This window comes from Chenopodium album, chromosome 6 (assembly GCF_948465745.1).
Source record: "Chenopodium album chromosome 6, dcCheAlbu1.1, whole genome shotgun sequence".
Taxonomy (NCBI): domain Eukaryota; kingdom Viridiplantae; phylum Streptophyta; class Magnoliopsida; order Caryophyllales; family Amaranthaceae; genus Chenopodium; species Chenopodium album.
Genome location: NC_137839.1, coordinates 9,698,722 through 9,725,124, shown reverse-complemented (window position 1 = coordinate 9,725,124; position 26,403 = coordinate 9,698,722). Strand labels below are relative to the sequence as shown.

The window sequence follows — 26,403 nt, the reverse complement described above, 5'->3', positions numbered from 1 at the left end:
GATACTTGTAAATTGTAATATAGTATTTGCATTAAAGATTAATATGGATAAGGACCTGTCAACCCACCCTTCTCAATCTTAACAGCTAATATTACCCATTTATTAAAAAATGTACACCCCTAAAACTTTGCATGCTTCCAAACAAGAGGTTGAAGAACATTGATACATCCAAATTAAAATAACCTTCTTTATTTCTCTATCTTTCCTTTTCAATTTTTTTTTATAAAAAAGTATATGAATTTTCATGCAAAATTTGTTCACTCAATCCATTATTTAGTTTGATTAATCGAAGTATAATTGTTAAAAATTTAAATACCAATAAAAGAAAAAAAATCTTTTAAAATCACCTAAAATAGTACTGCATGATTGGCAATAATATCCTTATCCAAGTATTATAAGCTCCTAAACAAAGGCAACAATTTTCCCACACTTTAATTTTCAAACCAAAAAAAACACCTCTCAAAACCCCTAACAAACACCCCAAAAAAAACCCAATGGAAGATGGTGACATCCCACCATTTTGGCAACCACCAGCCACCTTAACACGGCGGAACCGACATCGATCATCGTCTCCGATACTAAACTCATCTCTACTCATCATTCTCCTACCCTCCATCGCCCTCCTCTTCACCGTCTTCATAATTATCCCTAGCATACACAAAATTCTACCGATAACAAACAACACCAATAATACTCAAAATCAGAAATCTATATCAGTCAAAAAGAGTTGGGACTTGCTCAACATAACTCTAGTCCTCTTTGCTATCTTATGTGGGATTTTCGCCAAACGAAACGACGATCCATCATCCGTCACAACAATTGAACGTGATGAACATGTCCAACAACATCCCAGACAAACTCGTAGTACTAGTACGACTACTAGTACTGCTACTGGTTCACTACGAAGGAGTAAAACAATGATGCACAACTACAATCATTCATCAACAAACGTACCACAATGGTTCGAGTACTCGCAGCAGCAGAGGATCACTACCTCTCCTACAAACACTCCTCAACCGGATACCGGCATCTCCCGGTTACGCCGCACAGTTAGCTCTGATCCTTACATGAAGTATACTAACAATAATGATAATCATAATAATACCAAGAATACCCAGTTCCGGTTTTTCGATGATCTCGACATCAGTAGATTTTATCCTAAAGATGAAGAGTATAAACCTCACCTTGCTGAGGCTACAATGTCACCGCCGGAATTCGAAAAAACTCCGGTGAAGGATATCGGAGTCGATAGTTCTGAACTACAAAATAGAGGAGAATCACAATCGCCGACATTCTCTCCGCCGCAAACACCGCCGCGAAATCCACCAGCTCCGTCTCCTCCTCCGCCACCGCCGCCGCCTCCGGCGAAGCAGAGACGAACATTCCAGACGATTCCTCGAAGAGAGCAGGTTCCGCCATCTCCGCCACCACCTCCTCCACCGCCGCCTCTGCCACGTGGACGGGAGGAGAAGAGGAGAAGCTCGCGAAAGCGAATGAACGCAACGAAGGAGATCGCAACAGCAATTGTTCATCTCTACAGTCAACGCAAGCGAAAACGACGACAAAAATCGCAGAAACCAACCAGAAATTTCGAAGATTTTTCATCGGAAAATCGATCGCAATTCTTTCCTCCGCCGTCACCGCCGCCTCCTCCTCCGCCTTTACCACCGCATCCGTCATCTGCTTTCAAAAGCTGGTTCAAAAAAGGGAGCAAAACTAAGAAGATTCACTCGTTTTCCTCCATACCTAAACCTCCACCACCACCGATTCGGCAAAAACCGGCGAACTCCGCCGGAAAACCGCCATTACCGGCGAGGAGAGATACCGGAGTGCCTCCACCACCGCCTCCGCCGCCGTATAAGGTAAGGCCGGAGATCATCGGTGGAGATGAAGCGATGAGTGAGATGAACGGTGGAGTTGGAGAGAGAGTGAGTTCGGTGACGTGTCCGAGTCCAGATTTGAATGTGAAGGCTGACTCGTTCATTGCAAGGCATCATGATGGGTGGAGGCTTGAGAAGCTTAATTCTTGGAGAGAGAAACTCAACAAGGCTGGTAATGGGCCCACTTTTTAAGGGCCCACTTTTATTTTTGGCCCAATATTAATCCCACGCTTCACGCTCACTTGTCACTACTAATACCTCTCCACCAACTTGGTGCTTAATTATTTCTATTGCTATTATTAGGTGGAAACTAAAAAGGGTGTGTTACATATGGTGTGGATTTGGATTGTTGAATTAGTTAGTATATAAGTTTGAGGCTAGGGTCTAATTTTGGTCCGTTTTACTGTATCCGAAATTAGAGTTTTGATGTCTATAAAAAGTTTTATATATTGTAGTTTACTGTAATTTAATAGAGGAAATCATGAGTCATGTCGACTTTTGATTTAGATCAGCATATATCTAGGCTGAATCAAGATGAGATTCCGACTTGATGAGCTATATATTTCACGGATATCTACGAAAGGTTATAGAATGCAAGGCAATAACAAGAAGGGTGATATGAGGTCATTTTCTCCCTTTTTTTGGTGGGGAAAAGGAAATTGCAATTAAAGGGAATTACAATTTACATTTTGTTAATGGAGACATAATTTTTAAAAAGAGCTCCACTTTTTAGGAAGAGATACCATGATGGGGCATCTTCCAATTTGTTTGGATTTGTTTTACTATTGTAATTATTTATCTCATCATTTTTATTTACTCTGTTTATAGTGAATAGAAAGAAAAAAAAGAAAAAAAAAAATGTTGGCCGGTATTGTGTATTTGTGTTTAGGACATGAGTGGGTATAGTTTCATCGAGTATGGTTGAAAGGGCCCTCTTGGTGTCGGTTGAAAGAGCAATCTGCTCTCTTAAGTACACTTCTTCTTTAGCTTGGGGAAGTTGATGTTAATTCCAACATAATTATCCCTTTAACCCGTGTTTGACCATGGTTAAGGGCTTTAACCAGCCTCCCAAAAAAGAAAATGGTTTAGGGATATAATGACGTCATGGTTAAGGGCTTTAATCATAGGTTAAAGTGATATAATGACGTTATAGTTGGGTTTAATGGGGGTTTGGTAGTAATCGCAACATTTTAAAATTTTTTGCGGTAGTAATTCACAACTTTTTAAATTTGCGGTAGTAATTTACAAAGTAGTATTAACTTGCGGTAGTAATTGGCAAATTTTCCATAAAATTAATTCATTCTAATGAGCACGTTATTACCCCCTTTTTTTTTCTTCTTAAAAACTACGCTTGGGTTTGGACATTTGCCGATGCATAACTTTGACCATTAAAATATTTAATTAGATATTGGTAAAAATTATGCAAAAAATTAATTTATACAAGTAGACATTATGACAAATCCAACAACATTATAGTTGTTGATAGGTTGTCATACAACCAGGTGTCAACAATAGGCGTACACAAATCATAAAATAATCAAAAGTTAGGATTATTCCTGTTAATTTTTCCTTATTGATATTTAATTTTCATAATACATTTTCTAATGCGAGATTAAAGAAATTTGCGATAAAATATAAACGTAAATCATAAAATAATAAAAAACTTCATATATAAGAAGTTAATAGAGATAAAATGCATGTTGGCAGTGCTTAATCATGCAAGTACAAAATTTTTATGGAATTTAATAATGACATACGAGACCTAGTTGCCTTGTGAATGTCCATCACCGGGGTTGGGACTTGATCTACTAATAACTCTAGGTTTATAGTTATCTAACAGATCATACCCTTGAAGTGTCCCTAGCTAGAGAATTTCCATCACCGGGGCTAGGACTTGATTAATTGGTAACTCTAGGTTTATAGTTATCTAAAAGATCAGACCCTTGAAATGGCCCTTATGAATTGTCCATCACCGGGGCTAGGACTTGATCTATTGATAACTTTAGGTCCATAGTTATCTAAGAGATCAAACCCATCTTGAAGTGAGCCTTGAGCTGAGGTAGAGATTGAAATTTAGTAGTGATTTGATCTGTTGTTGTATATTGGAGGTGTCATCTTGCATATTTATGAGGTCTTTTGTGATTTTTGTTGTTTTTTTTGGAGTTGTCTACCTTTGACAATATGAATTTCTTAGTGGAAAAGTATTGCCACAAAGCCCACAATGAAACAAGCAATTATAAACTTAATGCTTCCCATTTCTAGCTTCAAATGAGGAAGTGGAAACAAGATTTTTAAAGCTCTTAAATGTCTAAGTAAGAATAGAAAGATGATCTCACCTCTAAACTACTAGTCACATTTATAGTACTTGGACACCATCAATATGGTTAGTTTTGATATCAACAATAATACTAAGATACAAATTATATGTCTAACATTAATTCTTATTAATACTAATTATTGTTATCAATAATTTATATTACGACTATTTCACCAAATGCCACTGAATACTTACAAAATCACCAAATGTCATCAAAGTTTTCAAAATTCATCAAATGCCACTGACAAACAATACAATGCATGACACCTCGTGCCACTAATAACATATGGACTTTAGTTTTCCGTTAATGCAATTCTTATTTTACCAAATACCATTACTTGGAAAATTGTTTCACCAAATGCCATTACTTTTTAAAATTAATACACAATAATTTTTTATTTTAATGAATAAAAATAATACTTTTTTCGATTTTCGTGACGAATATTGTTCGGGTAAGGTTTTGGGGGTCATTTTGACCCTTTATGAGTACAAATTAAACTCAAAATTGGCTAAAAAAAACATAAATACTCCGTTTTGCATTTTTTTCCGAAAAAATTACGGTATTGACATACAAAACGAGGCATATATGTTATTTATTAGTCAATTCCAAGCTTAATTTGTTACCATAAAGGATCAAAATGACCCCCAAAATCTTACCCGGTCAATGTTGATGGTTAAAAAATAATGACACGCTAATCAAAATATTTTTCAACACACAAACGGAGCATTTACATTATTTTTTTGTCAATTTGAGCTTAATTTGTGCCCATAGAGGGTCAAAATGACCCCCAAAACCTTACCCGATCAATTTTGATGGTTAAAAAATATTGACACGCTAATCGAAATATTTTTTCCATGCTAATAGAAATATTTTTTCCCATAGAGGGTCAAAATGACTCCCAAAACTATACCCGAGTAATTTTTGCCATGAAAATGAAGAAAAAAAATTGTTATTTTTATTAATTAATATTAATTAAAATAAATAATTAAAATGAACCGATCATTTTATGACACGTGTCAAGATTTAATAATCTTAATGACTAACGGCCACGGAGTTAACAGCCGTTAGTCATTAATGGCATTTGGTGAATTTTTTAAAAGCTTGATGACATTTGGTGAATTTTGAAAACCTTGATGTCATTTGGTGAATTTTTTTTAAGTATTTAATGGCATTTGGTGAAATAGTCGTTGATATTAATGTCAAGTATTGTTACCTTATTTTACATCAATTATTTTAATATTATTACTAAATGTTCATTTTATATTACTAAATGTTCATTTTTTACGTGTTTATAATTTTTTTTTTCAAAGTATTCATTTTTAAAATTGTGGGCTAGCGATTCTATGATTATATTGTGGGCTCACCACCTACATGTGTCATTGATATATAGTTTTTTTTTTTTTTTTTTTTTAAAAAAAAAAAAAAAATTAAAAGAAGAATTAAAAAATAAAAAAAAAAATCTACAACCTAACCCTGTCGACAACCAAACCATCGGTAGCCCAACCGCTAGCACCCCTTGCTCCATCCCAACCCGTCCTCGGAACCCCTTTTGGAGGGCAACCTTATTAATAATGCCCCACCACTTTGTTAGACAAGTAAATTAATATTTTAAGGAAAAAAATTTCTACTATCAAGTAAAAGTAATTAGGGTATTTTAATGCATTGTTAATATTCATATAATTTGTTTCAGAAAATATTATAAAAACCAAAATTAACACAATATTTTATTCATTTTTTTGGTACTTCCAGCACACCTTTTTTTTTTTTTTTTTTACATACTAAGCTATTTGAAAAAGTGATTAGACTACGTAAGCTAGCAAATTATACTATAAATTTAAATCGTAGTGATTTAACATTTTTTTAAACAACACTTTCTTATTATTGGCGGTAAATTTTTTTTTAATTAATTTGACCGTTTATCTAGTGTAATATCTCTCTTAAAATGAATGTCTTGTCAAAGTAGTGTGTTATTGTAAGTAAAAATGGAGTTATGTATTTTTTTTGGAAAAAAAATTTATAATAAATATATCAATAATAATATAATAATGATTATAGAGGAAATATTCCTCAAAATACCTTATCCGATGGCCGACATACCATTTTGCACATATACAACAAAAGGTGGTACTGCTGAAAGCAAATAACTGATGTCGCATTATTTTATACCTATTGCAAATAGTTGGGATTATTTTCAAGCAATTTTCCTATATTTAAAAGAAATAGAATAAGAGATTTATTTATTTATTATTTATTTTTAAAAAGAATTATTTCAAGTTTTGTTTCCAAAAGAAAAATTATTTCATGCATGAACAATAACATGTTGTACATTTCTATATGAGAATCTTCATTTTTGCCTTATATTAGTGAAATTCATTATTTTAAGCATCAATAATATGTCTTCATTATGCTATTGTTAATTCTAATTACTTTATTCTGATTCGGCATAGCGCTTTATTAGATTTACGATTTGTTTCAACTTAGGTGGGTTAATTTGAATTATTTAGGGGAAAAGACTACACATACAATTATTGTGTGTACGCAGGCCCAACATGAAAGTTAGGCGGATATTGGTGGATACATAAAGTTCTCAGACATTATAGTTATTTTATGCTTAGAATTTTTAAAAGTTTTATGAGAAGATTAGAGCTTGGAATAGGTCTTTCGCCCCTTGGTCAGTTATAAGGGTGGAGTCATTGATCTTGTTAACAGGGCTAATTTGCCGGTTCGAATGGGAGAGAAGCGTAAATGTGGGAACATGGTTTTCCAGTTCCCCGTTGTGAAAGACTTGTCGGTTTAGAAACTTATTCTTGGTCAAAAAACTCTGAATATCGATACGACGGTGATTTTTCCAACGTAAATAATGATGAGGTTTGAATGTGGTGATGGAGCCATTGGTTGGTGATGCGAGGAAAAGTAAAAAGCAAGAGATTGTTAACTCATGATTGTAAAGCTTACCTCGGCCGGCCATGATTCTGCTAAAAAAAAAAAGAAATCAGAGACCTCGTAGGTTAGGAAAAAAAGAAAAGCCATGTTTGGTAATTGGCTTTTTAATGGCTTTTTGGTTATCTTTTGGCTTTTGGCTTTTTTAGGTGGTCAAACAACCAAAAAATATGTTTGGTAATTGGCTTTTTAGTCAGCGAAAAAGCTGGCTTTTAAGCCAAAATGAAAAAGCTGCTTTGAGTAGCTTTTTTGTTGGCTTTTGGCTTGTTGGCCCCCAAATTATCTAATAAACAGCCAACAACCAACAATTAATTTACCAAACACTTTTATAAACAGTCAGCTTAAACAACCAATTTCAAAAGCCATTATAAACAGTCAAACATTCCAGCTAATCAAACAAGCCAAGTGAACCAGCCAACAGCCAACCGCCATTTGCCAAACAAGGCCAAAGTCATCAGTCAGGAAAGAACTTAAGTAGGAGCTACTATTGAGTATTCGTCAGCCAAAAGAGCTCAGACTTTAGCCGATATGCAAGCATATGAAAATAGCTCTAGATCTAGCTTGGCCTGAAAGTATAGTTATGGTTAAAACGGTAGCAGCCAAGCACTTCTTGATTTGATGTAGAAATTAAGGGATATGTTGCTTATAAAGGGGTTACTGTTTACGCGCATAACGGGGTTACTGGTTTTATCAAGGTTACTTGTATTTTTCAGGGGTTACTTGTATATTTTTTTTCAAGAGTTACTTGTAATTTTTTTTTCAGAGATTACTTGTATTTTTTTTTTCAGGAGTTACTTGTATTTTTTTTTTTCAGGGGTGTAGACACCCATTTGTGTCTCCCCAAAACCAAACCCAGTGATGAATACCTTTCACGTCGAACTATAATCGAATGAGGTGAAAGTGTGAAAAGTCTAGTGTTGCGATTAGTTTTTGTTAAAAATTCTTTCTTTCTGTTTTCGAAAACCCACTCTATTTTATGAAAACGTCCATTCCAGTTTAGTTTGGTCCATGATAAGGGTTACAAATTCTTGGCTGCATTCTAGTGCAACCAAGCTAGCTGCAACAGCAATAAATATGAACATATAGTACGTTAAAATGAACATACGTTTTTTTTTTCTTCCCTATATCTTAATTTTCTTTCTTCTTCTTCCTAAGCTCTATTATTTTTCTCTCTCTTCAGTTTTCTTCTCAATTTAAAATTTTCTCTTTCCTCTTTACCTCACTTCCCTTCAATCTTTAAAGTTTTCTTCTTCTTTATATAAAATTTTGAGTTAGTAATTCGTGTTTTGATGGGTATACTCCTTTCTTTCTAAATCTATGAGTTTCAGATTCAATCATTTGGCTTTATCAAAGAGGAAAGAAAAAAATAGAGGAGAGAGAAAGTTGAGGTCAAAGAAAACAATGGAGGTTAGATTTTATCAATTTGTAATTGTATTTTGTATGATTTCGTTGATCATGCATGATGATTTATTGTTTGATTATTTGAAATTATTATGAGTTTGTGATGAATATCAATTAAATTGCTTAATTGTTAATGAATATCAATTGTATTACTTAATTTGTAGTTATTTTCTCTCTCCCCTATCTTTCTCTCTCTCTTTTGATTTTTTTTCTTTTGATTTCTAATCATGTTACAAATCAATAATTATTTTCTCTATGATGAATCAAGATTAGATTTAAGGTTTATAATCAATTTTTTAGAGTTTCAATAATTACAATCGATCTTGAATATAATTTCTGTAAAAAAAACTGAATACGTAGGAATTTAAAATGAACATCTTTTACAAAATGAGCATTTAGTACACCGAAAATGAATATTAAATACATAAAAAATGAACATATTTCGACAATTTATTTTATCTTTATTTTTCATTAATAATTATGTACAATGAATTTGAACCTTTATGAAAATCATGTTCATTTTAATATCTTAAATGTTCATAACTTTTTGTTACATATTCATTTTATAAGTGTTCATTTTTTAATACTAAATGTTCATTTTTATTAGGTTGAAAGTAAAATATAATACGTTGAAAGTTAAACTATCTGAACATTTATGTTGAAAATCTGAACAATTTATTATGAATATATACTTTCGTTATTCTTTACGAACATATCTGTTATTGATTATGAACACATATGACATATAGAGTGAATATTATTTATATTTTTAAGTATTGTATTGATGATTATATATTATAAACATTCTAAATAATTATTATGAAGATATTTTGTGATGATTATGAAAATTCTGATTATTTGTTATATTTTAGTGAGTACAGATTAATTGTATTTGTAGAAGACAAAGACTCTGAATTAGTGAAGAAACAACTAAGAAGTGATGAAAAAGTATATGATATGTACAATGAATTTGCCTTTAAGTTGGAGAATTTCCAATGTATATGATCCCAATTTTACGGTTGTATGATAAAGGTTCATTTCTAATATACTAAATGTTCATTTCTTTTTTTTTGACATGTTCACTTTTTATTACTGAATGTTCAATTTTATTACTGAATATTCTTTTTTTTTATGTGTTCATTTTTCTAACTAAATGTTCATTTTTAAGGTCCTGGTCTAGCAAATTTATGATTATATGATGATTAGATTCATTTTTAATAAATTATCATTTCCTTGTAACATGTTCACTTTTTAGTATTAAATTTTCATTTGTTTTACGTGTTCATTTTTTGTTTTTATATGTTCATTTTTTTCATGTTCATATTTTTCAACTAAATGTTCATTTTTTATTTGGGCCGCGCGTTTTAGACTTCACTTGTTGTAGCTATCTTAGCTGCACTAGAGTGTAGTCAAGACCAATTGGATAAGGGTCCAATAATGATGTAGTTGGATGGGGCTTGAAAAGACCTTTCCAACGATATATTATAAGCCCAATTCCGATGGATAATGAGGAAGTTATGGCCAAAATACTAAACTGGGCCCAAACCGGATTTTACCTACGACCCAATGATCATGAGGAGGGTCCAAAGGTTTAATCCTATTCCTAAACTAATTAGGATTGATTAGAATCTTCTATATGTTTCTAAAATATCTTAATTATCCTTTTTTGAAAAGATAAGATTAAGGAATTTGATTTAAATATAAACTTTCCTTTTTTATAAAACTTTCCTTTTTTAAAGTCCTAATTATATTCGGATTTAAATATGTTCAAAGACAGTCAGATATTATTTTCGTTCCTCATATTTTTTATCCAAATTTTATATGGTTGGATAGATCTTGAAATTATCTTTCCAATGATATATTATAATATTAAATCCGAGCTATAACGGAAAAGATATGAATAAGATATCAAACTCTATCCAAAACTGACACTGTCTCACTATTTCGTTCATATCTTTTATTCTACAACATATTTTAATCTGATTCCAATAAGGTTAGAAAGTAGACTTCAAGATCTTTCCAACGACATCTTATTCATCTTATTCCGATTCCTGGATCAAAAGATATGATAAAAACAAAATCCGCAAAAACTGCTGTCTACGAGTTTTATTTCGATTCGAATTTGGATTCTTTTCTTAATTCTTCGACCCTCTTTTTTCCCATAAATAGAGGTCATATCTCCCCTTTTTCGATAACCAACTCTCATCAAGATTTTCTTGATTATTCTCTCTCTCTCTTTTTCTAAACTAGCCTTTTCTCAAATACAAAATTCCGCATTCATTAGATCTAGAAACACCTAGCCATATTCGAAGTTGCCTTCGCCCTAGACGTGAAAGGTTTTAATTTCTGAGGGTTTGGTCCCAAATCTCTCTTTCAATTATTTAATTTAATTGTTTTGATTATTATTTTCCTTTAAGTTACTAACGTGTGTATTTTGTTATTAGAAAGAGGTACGAGGCATCAAAGTAAGTACTTTAATTGATTTATTGATATTATGATGTAGAAATCATGTTTACATTGTTATTATGATATTCCTAGTATCATGTTTAGGGTAAATTTAATATCAAGTATGATTAAAAGTACGATGCTTCCTATGTTCTTCCTAATATTAATTCATGTTAGTATCATGTTAGGGCTAAAGATTTGATTTTTATTGTTTAGTGACATGCTAGGGTTTGTTATTAATCTTGTTAGTATCATGCCTAGGATCTTGCTATTTCTATTATGCTTTAATATTAACATGAACATGATTATGATTATAATTGTTATAATTTATGGTTATTATGATTATTTTATTATGATGATTATTATTATTATCATGATTATTATTATGTTGCTTGATGCTTATTATTTATTGTTTGATCACACCTTTTATTGCATGTTTAAAGGGAATTTGTATTTGCAATCATGCTTAATAAGATAATTAATAATCTTGTTTAGGGTTAATTGTGATTATAATTCAAGTGATCGCCAATAATAGATTTATTTGTGCATTAATATTCAACCAACATAGATTAAACAGGTTTAGGGTTAATCCTATTGATTGTATGTTAATCAGAAAGCGCACATGAATACGAGCAGAATAAAGTAGAGGCCTATTATTAGGGCAGGTTCAATCTCTTTTAGGTTGGATTTGTACCATCATCCCCGAACCCTTATTTGGTTCATGACCTTATGGAGTTGACGATCTCTTGGATCGTTAAGGGGTGTAACCTTCACCTCGTGAACGGTTTACAAGTTCCTTAAAAACTTGTTGGCGACTCTTTTGCTCTATCTTCTTCCCTTTTGGACGCCACCGTACTTTAGTGTATGATCACAGTGGGGTTCAAGCTAGTGAGATTTTAAAGGCTTGAAATTATTCCCTACAAGGGGTTACTTGTATTTTTTTTTTCAGGGGTTAATTGTATGGATTAGTTATTCAAGGGTTACTTGTATTTTCAGGGGTTACTTGTATTTTTTTTTTCAAGAGTTACTTATATTTTTTTTTCAAGGGTACTTTTTTTTTCTAGGGGTTACTTGTATGGGTTAATTCAAGGGTTACTTGTATGAGTTGCTTATTCAAGGGTTACTTATATGAGTTAATTCAAAGGTTACTTGTATGAATTACGTATTCAATGGTTACTTGTTACTTATTCAAGGGTTGCTTGTAGGTTGGTTTAAAAAAAAAAAAAAAGGGTTGCTTGTAGGCCCCATACCAAACCAGTAACACCCTACAAGTAACCCCCGACCAAAACCAGTAACACCCTACAAGTAACCCCCGACCAAAACCAGTAACACCAAAACCAGTAACACCCTACAAGTAACCCCTGACCAAACCAGTAACACCCTACAAGTAACCTAATCCCTGACCAAAACCAGTAACACCCAACAAGTAACCCCTGACCAAAACCAGTAACACCCTACAAGTAACCCCTGACCAAACTAGTAACACCCTACATGTAACCCCTGATCAAACTAGTAACACCCTACAAGTAACCCCTGACCAAACTAGTAACCCCTGACCAAACTAGTAACACCCTACAATTTTTACGTCGAATGTTCGATTTGAGATTCCACGAAGAAAAGGAGCTCAAATTTCTTTGGTTCTCATCGATTTCACTACTTCAAATGTTGTTCATGATCTTAAGGATAATTAATCACAATTTTTCACAACAATTTGACACCCAATTTCTACAATTTCGGGCTTTAATTGTAGCAATTTAGCAAAGAGGAGAGAGAAAATGGGTAGAGTAGAGATATGGTTGTTGGTGATGTGTGGTTTGACTTGAAATAGAAGCTAAGAAAAGAGGAGAGAGAAAATGGGTGGAGTAGAGATATGGTTGTTGGTGATGTGTGATTTGACTTGAAGAAGAAGCTAAGAAAAAAGGAGAGAGAAGAGTTGTGGTATTTAAAAAAAAAAAAAAAAAAAAAAAATTGTGGCTGGCCACACCGTGTGGCAAGCCACATACAAAAATTTGTGATTAATGATATACTAGCATAACTATATATCCTAATGATATATTCACTCAATAATATCTTAACACATATATACTTTATATATTATTCTCCTAAAATAATGATATGTACGAAAAATATATCACGCATATATTTTTCGATATCTCATATGTCTAACAATATTTATTTATTTATTTTTTATTTATTTATTTTTTTTTTTTAATTTTTATTTTTTTTAATCTTAATAGTGAGGAGCGACAAATGTTACTAAATGGAGCGACGAATGTTATAAAATTTCTCAAACTTAATAACATTCGTCGCTCCTCACTAAACCTAAGTTAACTCTACTAAAATTTAGAACCTCGCACGGTTAGTGAACTTCCAACAAATAAAATTCTTCGCATAGTTATAAATCTTATAATAAAATACTAAGCGATTAGCTGTAGAACATCAGTGCCAATTTTAAAATCTCTTCCTAAAGACATAGCTACATTGTGCGCAGGGGCCAATCATGTTATGACTCACCAGGAAAAAAAAATTATTTATTAAAAAGACCGCCTATTATAGATAGGTGGTTTCTTTGCTGCCGCCTACATTTTTTTTTAAAATATCAAAGAGACATGTTATTTAGATAACCGGTCTCTTTTCTGCTGACATTGAATTTAAATATGTATTGTGTTGTTTTTTTTTTTTCCCTTAAAGAGACCTGTTATATTAAATAACAGGTCTCTTAAGTTATATATATATATATATATATATATATATATATATATATATATATATATATATATATATATATATTGTACTTTGTATAATTTTTTAATAATTCTTGTTTCTATTTATACTATATTTATGAAACCAATTTTAATATTTTCCTACAAAGCTTATCAATTAAGTAAAAATTCATAAAGTTAATTTAATGTAATAATTTTATAGTACCATTTGTTTGTAACATGTTATTTATTTGGAGTACGTACTTTCAACTTGTAAGATTGAATTTTTAAGTACTATTGTAGTATGGATTTTTATGTCGTATTTTTGGATTGAAATTGTTTGGGCCCAGTCCATTGTCCTAAGCCCAGTGACCTGGAATTACGAAAATACCCCTCCATGATCCAGCCCATCATTAGTCAGAGCAAAGTACGGATTTACCCCTAATCTGTCCAATTAAGTACAACTCTTGTCACCTGAAAGTACATCTATAAATAGCTCTCCAATCATTGATGATGGTAACTTTTTCCTAATCCTCTAATCTTCTCTCTCTACTTTCTCTCTCTACTTTCTCTCTCTAGAAAGTACATTCGCTGACTTAAGCATCGGAGGGGCTTTCCCGGGTCACACCCCCGGGGCAGTTAACCTTTTTTCTCAGACAGCAAGGCATAGCTGAGGGACATTCGGACAATCATTGAACATAGCTCTAGGACATCTTGATTACCCTTATTACCCTAAGACTCCCAGGAGCATTCTGTTTCCAGAAACAGGTGGCGCCGTTTGTGGGGATTGCTAACAAAAAGTCATGGCGAACACTAGGCGTCCCCGCAGCACATATCAAGATGCTACTAGAGAAGCTCCGAATCTCTCAGCTTGGCATAAGCATGAAGTCGAGGAAAATATTAGAGGCAAACCCTTATACAAGCTAAGCTCTCATCATTTTACAACTCACTCAAATGAAATGAACAATTCAAGAATCATTGGCAAGCCGAGCCCCCAGCCAGTCTACATTAGGCTCTCGGCATGCCCCACCGAACATCAAGGCCCTCGGCTTGCCTGGCTACCCCCTCGGCCTGCCTGGCTACCCCCTGGGCATATCAGCATACCCCCTCGGCCTGCCAGCATACCCCCTCGGCCTGCCAGCATACCCCCTCGGCCTGCCGGGGCTACCCCCTGGGCATATCAGCAAACCCCCTCGGCTTGCCTGGGTACCCCCTCGGCTTGCCAGCATACCCTCTCGGCCTGCCTGGCTACCCCCTCGGCCTACCAGCATACCCCCTAGGCCTGCTTGGCTACCCCCTCGGCCTGCCAGCATATCCCCTCGGCTTGCCTGGCTACTCCCTTAGCATACCTAGCCGAAGGCCATGTTTTTATCAACCGCCTCGGCATACCTAGCCGAGGGCTATTCCTCTAGCTATCATCTCCTCGATATGCCTAGTCGGGGGATATGCTTCTATTAACCATCTCGGCATGCCTAGTTGAGGGTTATGCTTCTATCGTCTTCTCGGCTTTCTCGGCATGCCTAGCCGAGGGCTATGCCTCTACCATCTCCTCGGCATGTCTAGCCTAGGGATATGCTTCTTTCAATCCCCGTTGAAGGTTATGCTTCCATTATCTTCTCAGCATGCTTAGCCGGGGGCTATTCTTCTATCAACCTCCTCGGCATGCCTTGTCGAGGGCTATGCCTCTATCGTCTCCTTGGCATGCCTAGCTGAGGGCTATGCTTCTATCATCCCCTTGACATGCCTAGCCGAGGGATATGCTTCTATCAAGCCCTCGGCATGCCAAGCCGACTTAACATGCCTAGCTAAGGGTAATTCTAAGGTGCAAGCATCCCTCTTGAAGATGAACTTTACAAGAGCGAGGAGGTCATTCACTCGAGGGTCTTCCACTCACAAGTTCCAAATAGAAAGGTCCTCAGTTATCCTCCCCCATCTATCATGAATATCTGCAAGGTGGAGCCTGCAACCGATATGCTTGGAATGCGGACTTAAGACGCTGTGTCTGAGCAACTTCTCAAATGACAATGATGCCCTAGGGGCAATAAGAGCTTATACTAGAAGATATTTCTTTTTATAGTCCACCATTTTCATTTTTTGAGTTGGTTATCTACATAGCTGCCTAAAGCTCTAAAATCTCAGGAATTCATTATCTTCTCAAAAAGCACCGGGCCTTCCTTCATACAAGACACCCCGGGTCGCTAACTAACGTTATCAATAACAAGTTTGTTCCAATATTTGGGGCAATATGCTAGCTTATACTCAATGTTTAAGATAGTGTCCTGGCGAATCGCTTAAATAACAAATGGCTCGTTTAGCCCTCGGCCTATCCTAAAAGATGGGATACCCCAGCTCTCATACATCTTTAACTTTGGGCTCCATTAGCCCCTCATCCTATCCCAAAAGTTGGGATAGCCTACCTCTTATACATCTAAAACTTAGGGTTCGTTCAACCCTCGGCCTATCCCAAAAGTTGGGATAACCTACATCTCATACATATAAAATAAGGGGCTCGTTTAGCCCTCAAACTATCTCAAGATTTGGGATAACGTACTTCTCCTTGGCCTATCCTAAAAGTTGGGATAGCCTAGCTCTCATACATATATAACAAGGGGCTCGTTTAGCCCTCAACCTATCTCAAGATTTGGGATAATGTACTTCTCCTCGGCCTATCCTAAAAGTTGGGATAGTCTAGCTCTCATACATATATAACAAGAGGCTCGTTTAGCCCTCAATCTATCTCAAGATTGGGGATAATGTACTTCTCCGTCCCTAGCCTATCCCTATGATTGGAATAGCATACCTCTCATCAAGCACACCCCGGGGACTAGCTTCTACGACATCAACAAAATTCAAAAGTTAGAAATAATCATCAAGCTTCAATTAGGAGAAAAATAATTATCTTGGGTTTGTGACAAACTCAAAAACAAGGCATACCCCAGGCTCTCAGCGTCGCTATCTAAGGCTCAGCTCCCGGCTTATCTATATCACCCCTCAACCTTGGGTAATTTTTAGCAAAGAGAATGCATGTCGAGATCTTGGCTAATAGACCCAGCTCGAGCACGCTCTTGATACTTGAAGCTAGGCCCTCGGCCTAGAGGAGACCTCAACATGACAAGTCAAGCCCATCGGCATCTCCCAGCCTAAAGTTGGCTCTTTAATCCCTCCACTCGGCCTATTGATTTATTCTCTCATCTAGGCCTCCATTCGCTCGACCTATTCAATCACTCTCTCAACTTGACCTCTATCCGCTTGGCCTATTCATCACTCTCTCAGCTTGGCCTCCCTCCGCTCGGCCTATTCAATCACTCTCTCAACTTGGCCTCCCTCCGCTCGGCCTATTAAGTCACTCTCTCAGCTTGGCCTCTATCCGCTTGGCCTATTCATCACTCTCTCATCTTGGCCTCCCTCCTCTCGGGCTATTCAATCACTCTCTCAACATCGCCTCCCTCCGCCCGAGGTATAAAGTTCTTGGGGTTATTTTGAAAGAGTACCTCGACTTGGGGTATAAAGCTTCTTGACTTTTTATTTCTCAAAGTTTTACCTCCTGGGGGTATAGGACACTTGTTTTATTTCTCAAGATACCTCCGCCTAAGGGTGTACAATACTTGGTTTATTTCTCAAGATACCTCCGCCTGGGGGTATAGGACACTTGGTTTATTTCTCAAGATACCTCCGCATAAGGGTGTACAATACTTGGTTTATTTCTCAAGATACCTCCGCCTAGGGGTATATAATACTTGGTTTATTTCTCAAGATACCTCCGTCTGGGGGTTAAAGCATTTGGTTTATTTCTCAAGGTACCTCTGCCTAGGGGTATAAAGCACTTGGTTTTGTTCTCAAAAGTACCTCAGCCTAGGGGTATGAAGCACTTGGTTTTGTTGTCAAAGCACTTCCGCCCGGGGTACAAAGTCTCTTGGGTTTTTATTCTCAAAGTTCCTCCGGCTAGGGTACAAAAGTTCTCGGACTTCAGAAATGCCGAGAGCTAGGGGTAGCAATACCCCGGAGAGCATGCCCTCTTCTCACCTTCGCTCACTCCTCCCTCACCTAGGGGTAACAATCAAACTACCTTAACACCCCGGAGAGCATGTCCTCTTCTCACCTTCACTCACTCCTCCCTCACCTAGGGGTAACAATCAAACTACCTTAACACCCCAGAGAGCATGCCTTCTGTAATCCCCCGTATTTTTAAATATTTTATAAATGAAATTTTATTTTATTTATAATATTTATTTGTACTTTTCCGGAATTTAATTACAAAAGTTTCAAATTATTAATATTGGTCAAAAATTATTTTAGCACAAACTATTTTATGAACCTATGTTCTACAATTCATGATCATACAAACAAAGCCTAGTCCATTTCATTTACCTAATTGGCCCAATAATTTTATGAGGCCCAATCTTCTTACTTACCCTACAACATTCTCTCCTATAAATACCCCATTAATCCCCAAAAATTTCTCACACCAAAAGGTTAGTCTTATTTTCTCTCTCCTTTGTTTTATTAATTTGTATAATTATAATTATTGATTTATGGATTTTGATTTTATTGTTTGAAAGTAATTTAATTAGTATCAAGTTGTATTTTGATGACTAAACTTTATAATTTCAGATTTTATAAGTATAATAATTTTCAGATTTTGTAAATTTTATAACCTAGGGTTTTTAATTATTGAAAATCATGATTTTAGGGTTTTTATGAACAATTGATTTAGGGCTTTTATAGTAATGATGTTTTGAAATTTTGGTGATTATAACTAATGATTAGTTTAACTTAATTCCAGATTATTTTGAACATGTAAATTCGTGTTTTAGTTTTTAGACTTTCGTTCGTTAATATTAATCCCGTTTTAATCCCGATCAGATTCTGAACTCATCCGATTTTGATGAAAAAATAGTGTTTTCCATGTGGAAACAACGTTTTAAGAAAGACTCACTACCTTTGGTAGTGAGCACCACCCTCTCGTGGCCAAATTCAGCGTCTAAATATGATTTTCGGGCAGTTTTTGATTTTAACGAAGTTTTTTTTTACTTAAAATATTATCCTTGAGTTTGATTAATAAAATTAATTATGTTTAAAGTTAATTAAACATAAATATATGTTTTTATTGAAGTTTTAAGTGTTGGAAATAGTTTCTAAGTACTACTTTTAATGTTTTATAAAGAGGGTTTAATCACCCATTAAAAAGGGAGATTTTTAGGGGTTTTTATATAATTTTCAGATTTTTATTAGACTTTGAACTTGCTGTAATCTCATGTATAAGAGTGTATTTTAAGGTTTTTATGAAGAAAATTTAAAGAACTATATATAAGCCTTTAATTTTAACTAAAGGGAAGGTTTTAAAGTGTTGTTTGATTTGGATTTTGAAGGTTTTAAAGTAAGTTAGTATTGCTGTAAATTTGATTGATTGGGTATTGATTGAGATGTTATTATTTGGCTTAGGAGAGGAGTTTATTGAAGGTGATTTCTAGTTAGTAAAGTGGCATACCAATTCGTTTGCTCAAGGTACGTACAAGTTACGAAACCTTTCTTTTAGGTGCATGTTTAAGGACGACGGATCGAGAACTTAGTATCATGTATAGGGATGACTGAGTTAAATTGTTTGGTTATACATTGTGAATTTCGTATAACGTGCACTATTTTATATTGCAAGTATTATTTGTGCTCTAATTATGCAAGGTGCGCTTAGAGGCAAAGGTATATTATTGGTGTAATGATTAATTTATTACTCATTCATGATTATGCAAGCAGGATGAGTAAAGGAAGAATTTAAGTCTTCTAAGACGAGGTTAAGGTTTTGGGGTGCCTTATGCACTCAAGGTGTTTATACACCGAGGTAGTAAAGGAATAAATAATAAATGTTGCTTGCCACTAATAAATCAAGAATTGAAATTGAAAAGTTGTTTTACTTGATTGAATTGATATTGGATTGATTGTATTGTTATGCATATGAGTCATCACCAAGTCTAAACCTGTAAATCACGTAAAGTGCAAGATGGATGAGCAATAAAACTCTGGATTGGTGCACTTCTGGAGTAATGACAATCAGGGGTTGGGGTACATGGGGTATTAGCCGTGTACTTTTCTCGAGGCCGTCTGATCTACGAGTCTCTTATTTCAAATATTTTTCAAAACTAGGAGTTAGGTGAGATCTCATACTAACTACGGTCACGGAGTCGCGCCCGTGGTCGTTGGATGTTTATTGATGTTTCCGAAAGGAGGCATGGGGTTTTTCTTTTATTGATGTTCCAAATGGAGCATGGGTTGGACAACCTTGTCTATTGCGTAATCCAATGAATAAAAATAATGATTTACCTATTATTAATTAATGGAGTCTTGATAATATAAATAGTTGAGTCGTGTGTTGAGTCTATAATTTAATGATGCATGATGATTGATTATTAGTAGCATGTTATGGATTTCTTAATTTATTTTGCAGCTTGTATGTACTCAGCTTTGCTGATTGCGTGCTTTGTGTGTCTTTCTTTGGTCATGGCCTTCGCCTTTCAATGACCCTGTGACGATCCAATTTTTACACTTGTAATATTGGGGAGCAGAATTACCACAGGTTCTTACACATGCAGCATTCATCAGGGTTGTGGGATCTTGAGTAGAGAGTTGATTGTTTGCATTTTATTTCTTTTGCAAGTTTGAATTTATTTTAATTCGATTTTATTTGACACTAATTCTTTTGGGTTTGAATTTATTCGAACACTGGAATTAATCACTTACTACTTTTATTGGGTTTTGAATAAGAGTCTTAATGGTTCCAAGTTGTATGACTTAATTTGGTTTCATTAGTTGGTTTTGAAACTTATTTATAACTGATTTAGTTTTTCTGCTGCTATTTTCTGATAAAGCCTTAACGTTTGAACACGTGGCGGTAGCACGCCAGTAATTCTCTTGAATGTTGTTCAGGGTCCTCACAAGTTTAAAGAGAGAATTATTGGGGTGTTACACCTTCTTCCCACTCTCACTCAATACTCCCTCACCCCGGGGTATAGCCCCCTCACCCCGGGGTATAGCTCTCCCTCTCACTCAATACTCCCTCACCCCGGGGTATAGCTCTCCCTCTCACTCAATATTGCTCCCTCACCCCGGGGTAGCACTCTCAATATTGCCTCACCCCGGGGTAACACCCAGCTAAGCCGAAGTAAAACCTCACAAAAAACTCTCTCTCTCCGGCATTGCCCCGACTCACAGGTTCCTAAGGGGAAAAACTTAAAAACGCGAAGTAAAACCTCTTGGCACTGCCCATCAACCCTTTCGGCTCGCCCTCAACACTCTCCCTTCATGTTAACCTCACAAAAACCCGAGAAACCTCTCTCACCTCACTCAAATTAAAAAAAAACCCCCGAGTTAAACCCCTCGGCAAGGCTAGGATACCCTTATGGCATCTCCTCTCCCCCTCGGCTTGTCGCGCGAAAACCTCCTCAGTCGTCTCACTCTCAAACATAAGAGATGCCGAGAGCTAGGGGTCACTCGGCTTCTCGCGCACCGACCCCCTCGGCCTCACTCTACCCTTTCGGCACCTAGGATGACAAGCTCTCGGCCCCGCAAATCTCCCTCAATTCTCACCCGTTTTTCTCCCTCACATCACTCCCTCTCTCCGGCTTATCTCTCTCACTCGCACCGTCCTCACCTGGGCTCGGGGAAGCAACCGAGGTAATCCCCTCGGCATGGACTGCACCCTCTCAGCCGGGAAAAATCATTAGTTATCCTTAAGCCATCATCAGATTTAGCTCTCCAAAACTGCTCATTCATCTGATTTAAAGTACCTACAATGCATTGCTTGGGGCTGGTTTTCACCCTTGCAATTCGCTTGGGGCTCATTTTTAGCCCTCATATGCCCTTGGGGCTCGTTTTAGCCCTCGGGTATGCCTCGGGATTTACTTCAGCATATGTGACAACTTCTCTCATCTCTATTCCGCGTGATATCCGAACTTCATGCGATCTCGTTCCCACATCACGCGTGGGGCTAAATGTTTGGTCCCAGTCCATTGTCCTAAGCCCAGTGACCTGGAATTACGAAAATACCCCTCTATGATCCAGCCCATCATTAGTCAGAGCAAAGTACAGATTTACCCCTAATCTGTCCAATTAAGTACAACTCTTGTCACCTGAAAGTACATCTATAAATAGCTCTCCAATCATTGATGATGGTAACTTTTTCCTAATCCTCTAATCTTCTCTCTCTACTTTCTCTCTCTAGAAAGTACATTCGCTGACTTAAGCATCGGAGGGGCTTTCCCGGGTCACACCCCCGGGGCAGTTAACCTTCTTTCTCGGACAGCAAGGCATAGCTGAGGGACATTCGGACAATCATTGAACATAGCTCTAGGACATCTTGATTACCCTTATTACCCTAAGACTCCCAGGAGCATTCTGTTTCCAGAAACAGAAATCATTTTGATGAAATATATTTTTTATATATATATAATTTTTAGATTGAAATAAGTGATCAATTATTGATGATGACTCGCCAGTTTGAAAATCCTAGATCCGCCACTGATTGTGCGGGTCGGAAACCCCTAGTTAACAACGAAAATGGTAGCTTCTATAAATAAAAAAGGACATGGATAGATTGATTTTACGTTCACATGCCGCAAAAATAGAGAAATTGTCAACACAAGTTTATGATAAGCATCTATAGTTCCAGCATACAATGTACAATTAATTGGAACAATTTGTTATTCTTAAGTACCAGCAACTGTCAAAAAAAAAAAAAAAAGTACCAGCAAGATCAAATGTATCATGACTATTGATTCATAAAAAAAGAAAATAAGCAATTAAGTCGCTATATATTACATATAAAACCCTCCCTCACTCACCTAGAAACTACATCTAATAAAATAAGAAAATATGCAATTAAGTCACTAGAAACATTAAGATGGAGATCGATGATGGTCGATACTCGATGTTGGTGTCCCAAATGGGATAATGGTGGTTGAAGTATAGTTGTGGTAAGATCGAGGATGTTAAATGTGTGTTGCTGGATTACTGGTGCATTAATTGTCGTAGTTTTCTTTTTCTCAACCCTATTTTTGTAGCGACTTTCGTAAATAATGCTAAAATAAAAAATAATTCCGTGTGTACATTGTTTTAAAAAATATTTCCTACCATACCGTCTACGTAGGCTCGAATTTTTGGTTCGTTTTTTTGGCTATTAATAAACCGTTAATAAAGATTGCGGTTCTACACAAATTAGAACCGCTAATGGTATTAGATCGAGGTTCTTCAGCGGTTCTATTTGAAGAACCTGTAATGTTTAGAGGTTCTTTAAATAGAATCTCTAATGGTATTAGCGGTTCTATTTGAAGAACCTCTAATACCATTAGCGGTTCTATTTGAAGAACCTGTAATGGTTGGAGGATCTTTAAATAGAACCTTTTTTTTTTTTGAAAGAAATCATTAAATAGAATCTCTAATGGTATTAGCGGTTCTATTTGAAGAACCTCTAATACCATTAGCGGTTCTATTTGAGGAACCTAAACATTAAGCTTAATAAGTTACTGAGTATTTTAAGTATAAACCGCTAATGACATTAGCGGTTTATAGCCTCGGATTTTACAACCCTACACTAATCCTACGTGTACGGTATTACGAAAAATAGTTTTAAAACTGACATATATACGGAATTATTTTTTATTTTAGCATTATTTACGAAAATCGCTCAAATCTGTTTTCAAAATTGTAAATATAATTTCCACTTCTTGATTTAGCTTCTTGTACATATATCAATCCAAACAACAAATAATTATGGTCTTGTTTCACATCGTTTTTTATTTTCAGATTTTTGATGTTTTGAAAATAAAATAACCAAAAATAAAAAGCAAAAAAAGAAAAAAAATATATATATTTCATATATATAATTTTCAAAAACAAAAAATAGAAAAGCACAACGATAATAAATGAACTATTTTTCTTTCCTTTTCACTTAGGTCCCTATCTTTTTCTCTTTGTAAATCAAATGGTCCCTAAACAATTACAACAACTTAGACTGTAATAGGGCACTCCTTTTTGATTTGCTCCATCTCTAACTCATTCAATAACAATTCCATATTACACCAAGATGATCCTCCCTCTTCAACCGATTTCCTAGCAACCTCACTTAACTCCTTTACCTTTTTCCTTACATTCTTTCCCATATCACCTTCCATCAACTCTTTCACCATTTTACTCAAACCATCCCACTTAACAAACCCTCTTGGTGACCCATCAATGGTCTCAACTCTTACTCCCACCTCGATCTCCTCAGCCACCATCTTCGCATTCAAATGTTGATCCGCCATCATAGGCCAAGCCAAGATCGGTACACCTGCACAAATGCTCTCTATTGCCGAGTTCCACCCACAATGACTCAGAAACCCTTGTACACTCTTATGTTCAAGTATATCCCTTTGCTCTACCCATCCTCTTACAACCAACCCTCTTTCTTTAATTCTCTCCTCAAACCCTTCCATAATTTCTTCTTGGCTAGGTTTTATCCTTAAAGCCCATAGGAAACATGCTTCCGATTTTTCGAGCCCGGTTAAAATTTCCTTCAGTTGTTCATTACTTATCTCAGCTTGTGAGCCGAACGCAATGTACATAACTTGCTTTCCTTCATCCCACTTTTTATCCAACCATTTCATCCATTCAGGCATCTCCGGACTTTCTAACGTTGTTGGCTTATCAGCCAAGCAAAACGGGCCAACACACCATGATTTAGGCTCATTAGAGATTGAGTTCATGTATTCCACAAACGGTTGTTCAAGCTCACTAAAACTATTCATAATAACACCACAACTCATCATAATGGAATTAAGAAACTTGAAATTAAAATCGAACTTTGGTTCTTGAGTATCAAACTTTTCATGAAAAGAGCTATCGAAATCATCTATTCGTACCTTAATCAAAGGAAACTCTGGTATTTGGATCTCTTCATCCTTGGACTCGACCCCCGAAAATAGCTCGTTAACCAACACCGACCTTGATAGAGCATAAGCATACATATTCATACCAAAACAGACTAACCTACGGATGTTAAACCTAGCAGCTGATGGTTGAGTCCAGTAGAGAAAACCATCAGAAATTAAGAAACTAATGGGGTTGCCTTGTTTTTTTATATTTTCAAGGGCGCTTTCGAAGTGAGGTTGGATTGTTTCAGTTGTAAGAGCAAATGAATGAAAGAAGGACATCGACGGGAGTCGATCAGTACTCTCGACTCCCATTGGAATGTGATTGTTGGTGAATGAAAACGGAAGGGAGATAATGGTGACGGTGTTAGGAGGGAGTGTCGAAAGCGAGGCGGAGATGAAGGGCTCGTTAGCCGGGGTGGTGAAGAGGGTGAAGGTGGCTTTGGGTCGATGGTTGTGTATGACTTTTGTTAAGTCTAGAAGAGGAATGGTGTGGCCTTTTGACATGAAGGGGAATAACGCAATGTGTAAATGTTGAGGAGTTGTCATTCTGAATGTTTCTTTTTTGTAGAATTGTTTCTTAGAACTATCATATTTATGGAGTGCAGGATATGTAATTTGGTAACTGATTCATTTATAACAGCATTAATTAGGCCTCAATGAGTACAACTGTCAATGACTTACCCATAATAATGTATGTACAATTATATATATATATATATATATATATATATATATATATATATATATATATATATATACTCCCTCTATTCCCACTGGGAGGGATGCTGCCCATCGAGGTACCCATACAAATTCATGGGAGAGATTAGTCCACTCACCAAATGCGATGGGAACTCCTCGTAGTTGTACGAAAAAAGAAAAAATTTATACTTTTTCTATTTTTTAATATTTGAATCATTTCACTTCTGCATTATTCACATAATGTTTTTGATTTTTTTTTTGTTGAATAGTAAATATTAGGTAATTTTGACTTTTATTACATTCAAATAACCACTTAATTAAATTTACAACCTCAAAAAAAAAAAAAAAGGATTAACTTTACCACCACATAAAAAAAATCGTTTTACCATCTAATTCTAACTCCGATGACGGAAACTGACTGTGGGACCCACACTCTGTCATTTCTCTCCAAATTTAATGTCCCAAACTCGATTTCCCTCTCTCTCTTCCTTTTCTTACCTTCCCTATTCAATTTCTATCATCTTCTCACCTTCTTCCTCTTAAATTTCTTCTCTCTCCTCTGAATTTTCATCACTATGTAAAAGTAAACCCTAAATCTACTGCATCCTTTAATTTTTCAAACTTGGTAGTCGAAGACGAGGTGGAATCACAAAATCGCAACACAATTATCATTTTCTAAGACATTTCCTTTTGGAAATTCATTAACAACGAACAACATTGAAATTAGTTTAATTTTAACACAATTATCATATCCTAAGACTAATTTTACTATCCAATTGCAATTTCAAAAAAACCCCAATTTAATTTTGACTACCAAGAACCCTAATTTTTTTTTCCTCTGAATTTGAGGTTCAATTAATAAGTCATATGTGCAATTTCAATTACGCTAAACAATTGGAACATAATCACGACAAGAATTGCAAAAAATTACAAAATACATCATGGAATTTGCGTACCTTCTTCTTATTTCTTGTAGAACAGCTGACTTGACTCTAAGACCACAAATTTGGACGAATTTGATGTACGATAGTTAAGGATCCATCAAATTTAAGGATTTGGGAAGAAAATCACATAAAACAAGCTCAATTACACCTTGATTTTGTAGAAAGGAAGAAGG

The 26,403-nt window shown here is 35.5% G+C and overlaps 1 protein-coding gene and 1 pseudogene across 1 annotated transcript; one reads left to right on the top strand and one right to left on the bottom strand.

Annotated features, from left to right (window-relative positions):
- The first annotated feature begins 494 nt into the window (after positions 1-494).
- On the top strand, positions 495-2,072 carry LOC145636646 (uncharacterized). The gene has a single exon (XM_081688212.1). The coding sequence runs from the start codon at positions 495-497 to the stop codon at positions 2,070-2,072; it is 1,578 nt and encodes a 525-aa protein (XP_081544338.1).
- A 21,394-nt stretch (positions 2,073-23,466) lies between these two features.
- LOC145634555 (UDP-glycosyltransferase 90A1 pseudogene) lies at positions 23,467-25,133 on the bottom strand (annotated as a pseudogene).
- Between the last annotated feature and the right edge of the window lie 1,270 nt (positions 25,134-26,403).

Coding starts and splice junctions, on each gene's coding strand:
- LOC145636646 (XM_081688212.1), top strand. CDS start 495: ATGGAAGATGGTGACATCCCACCATTTTGGCAACCACCAGCCACCTTA.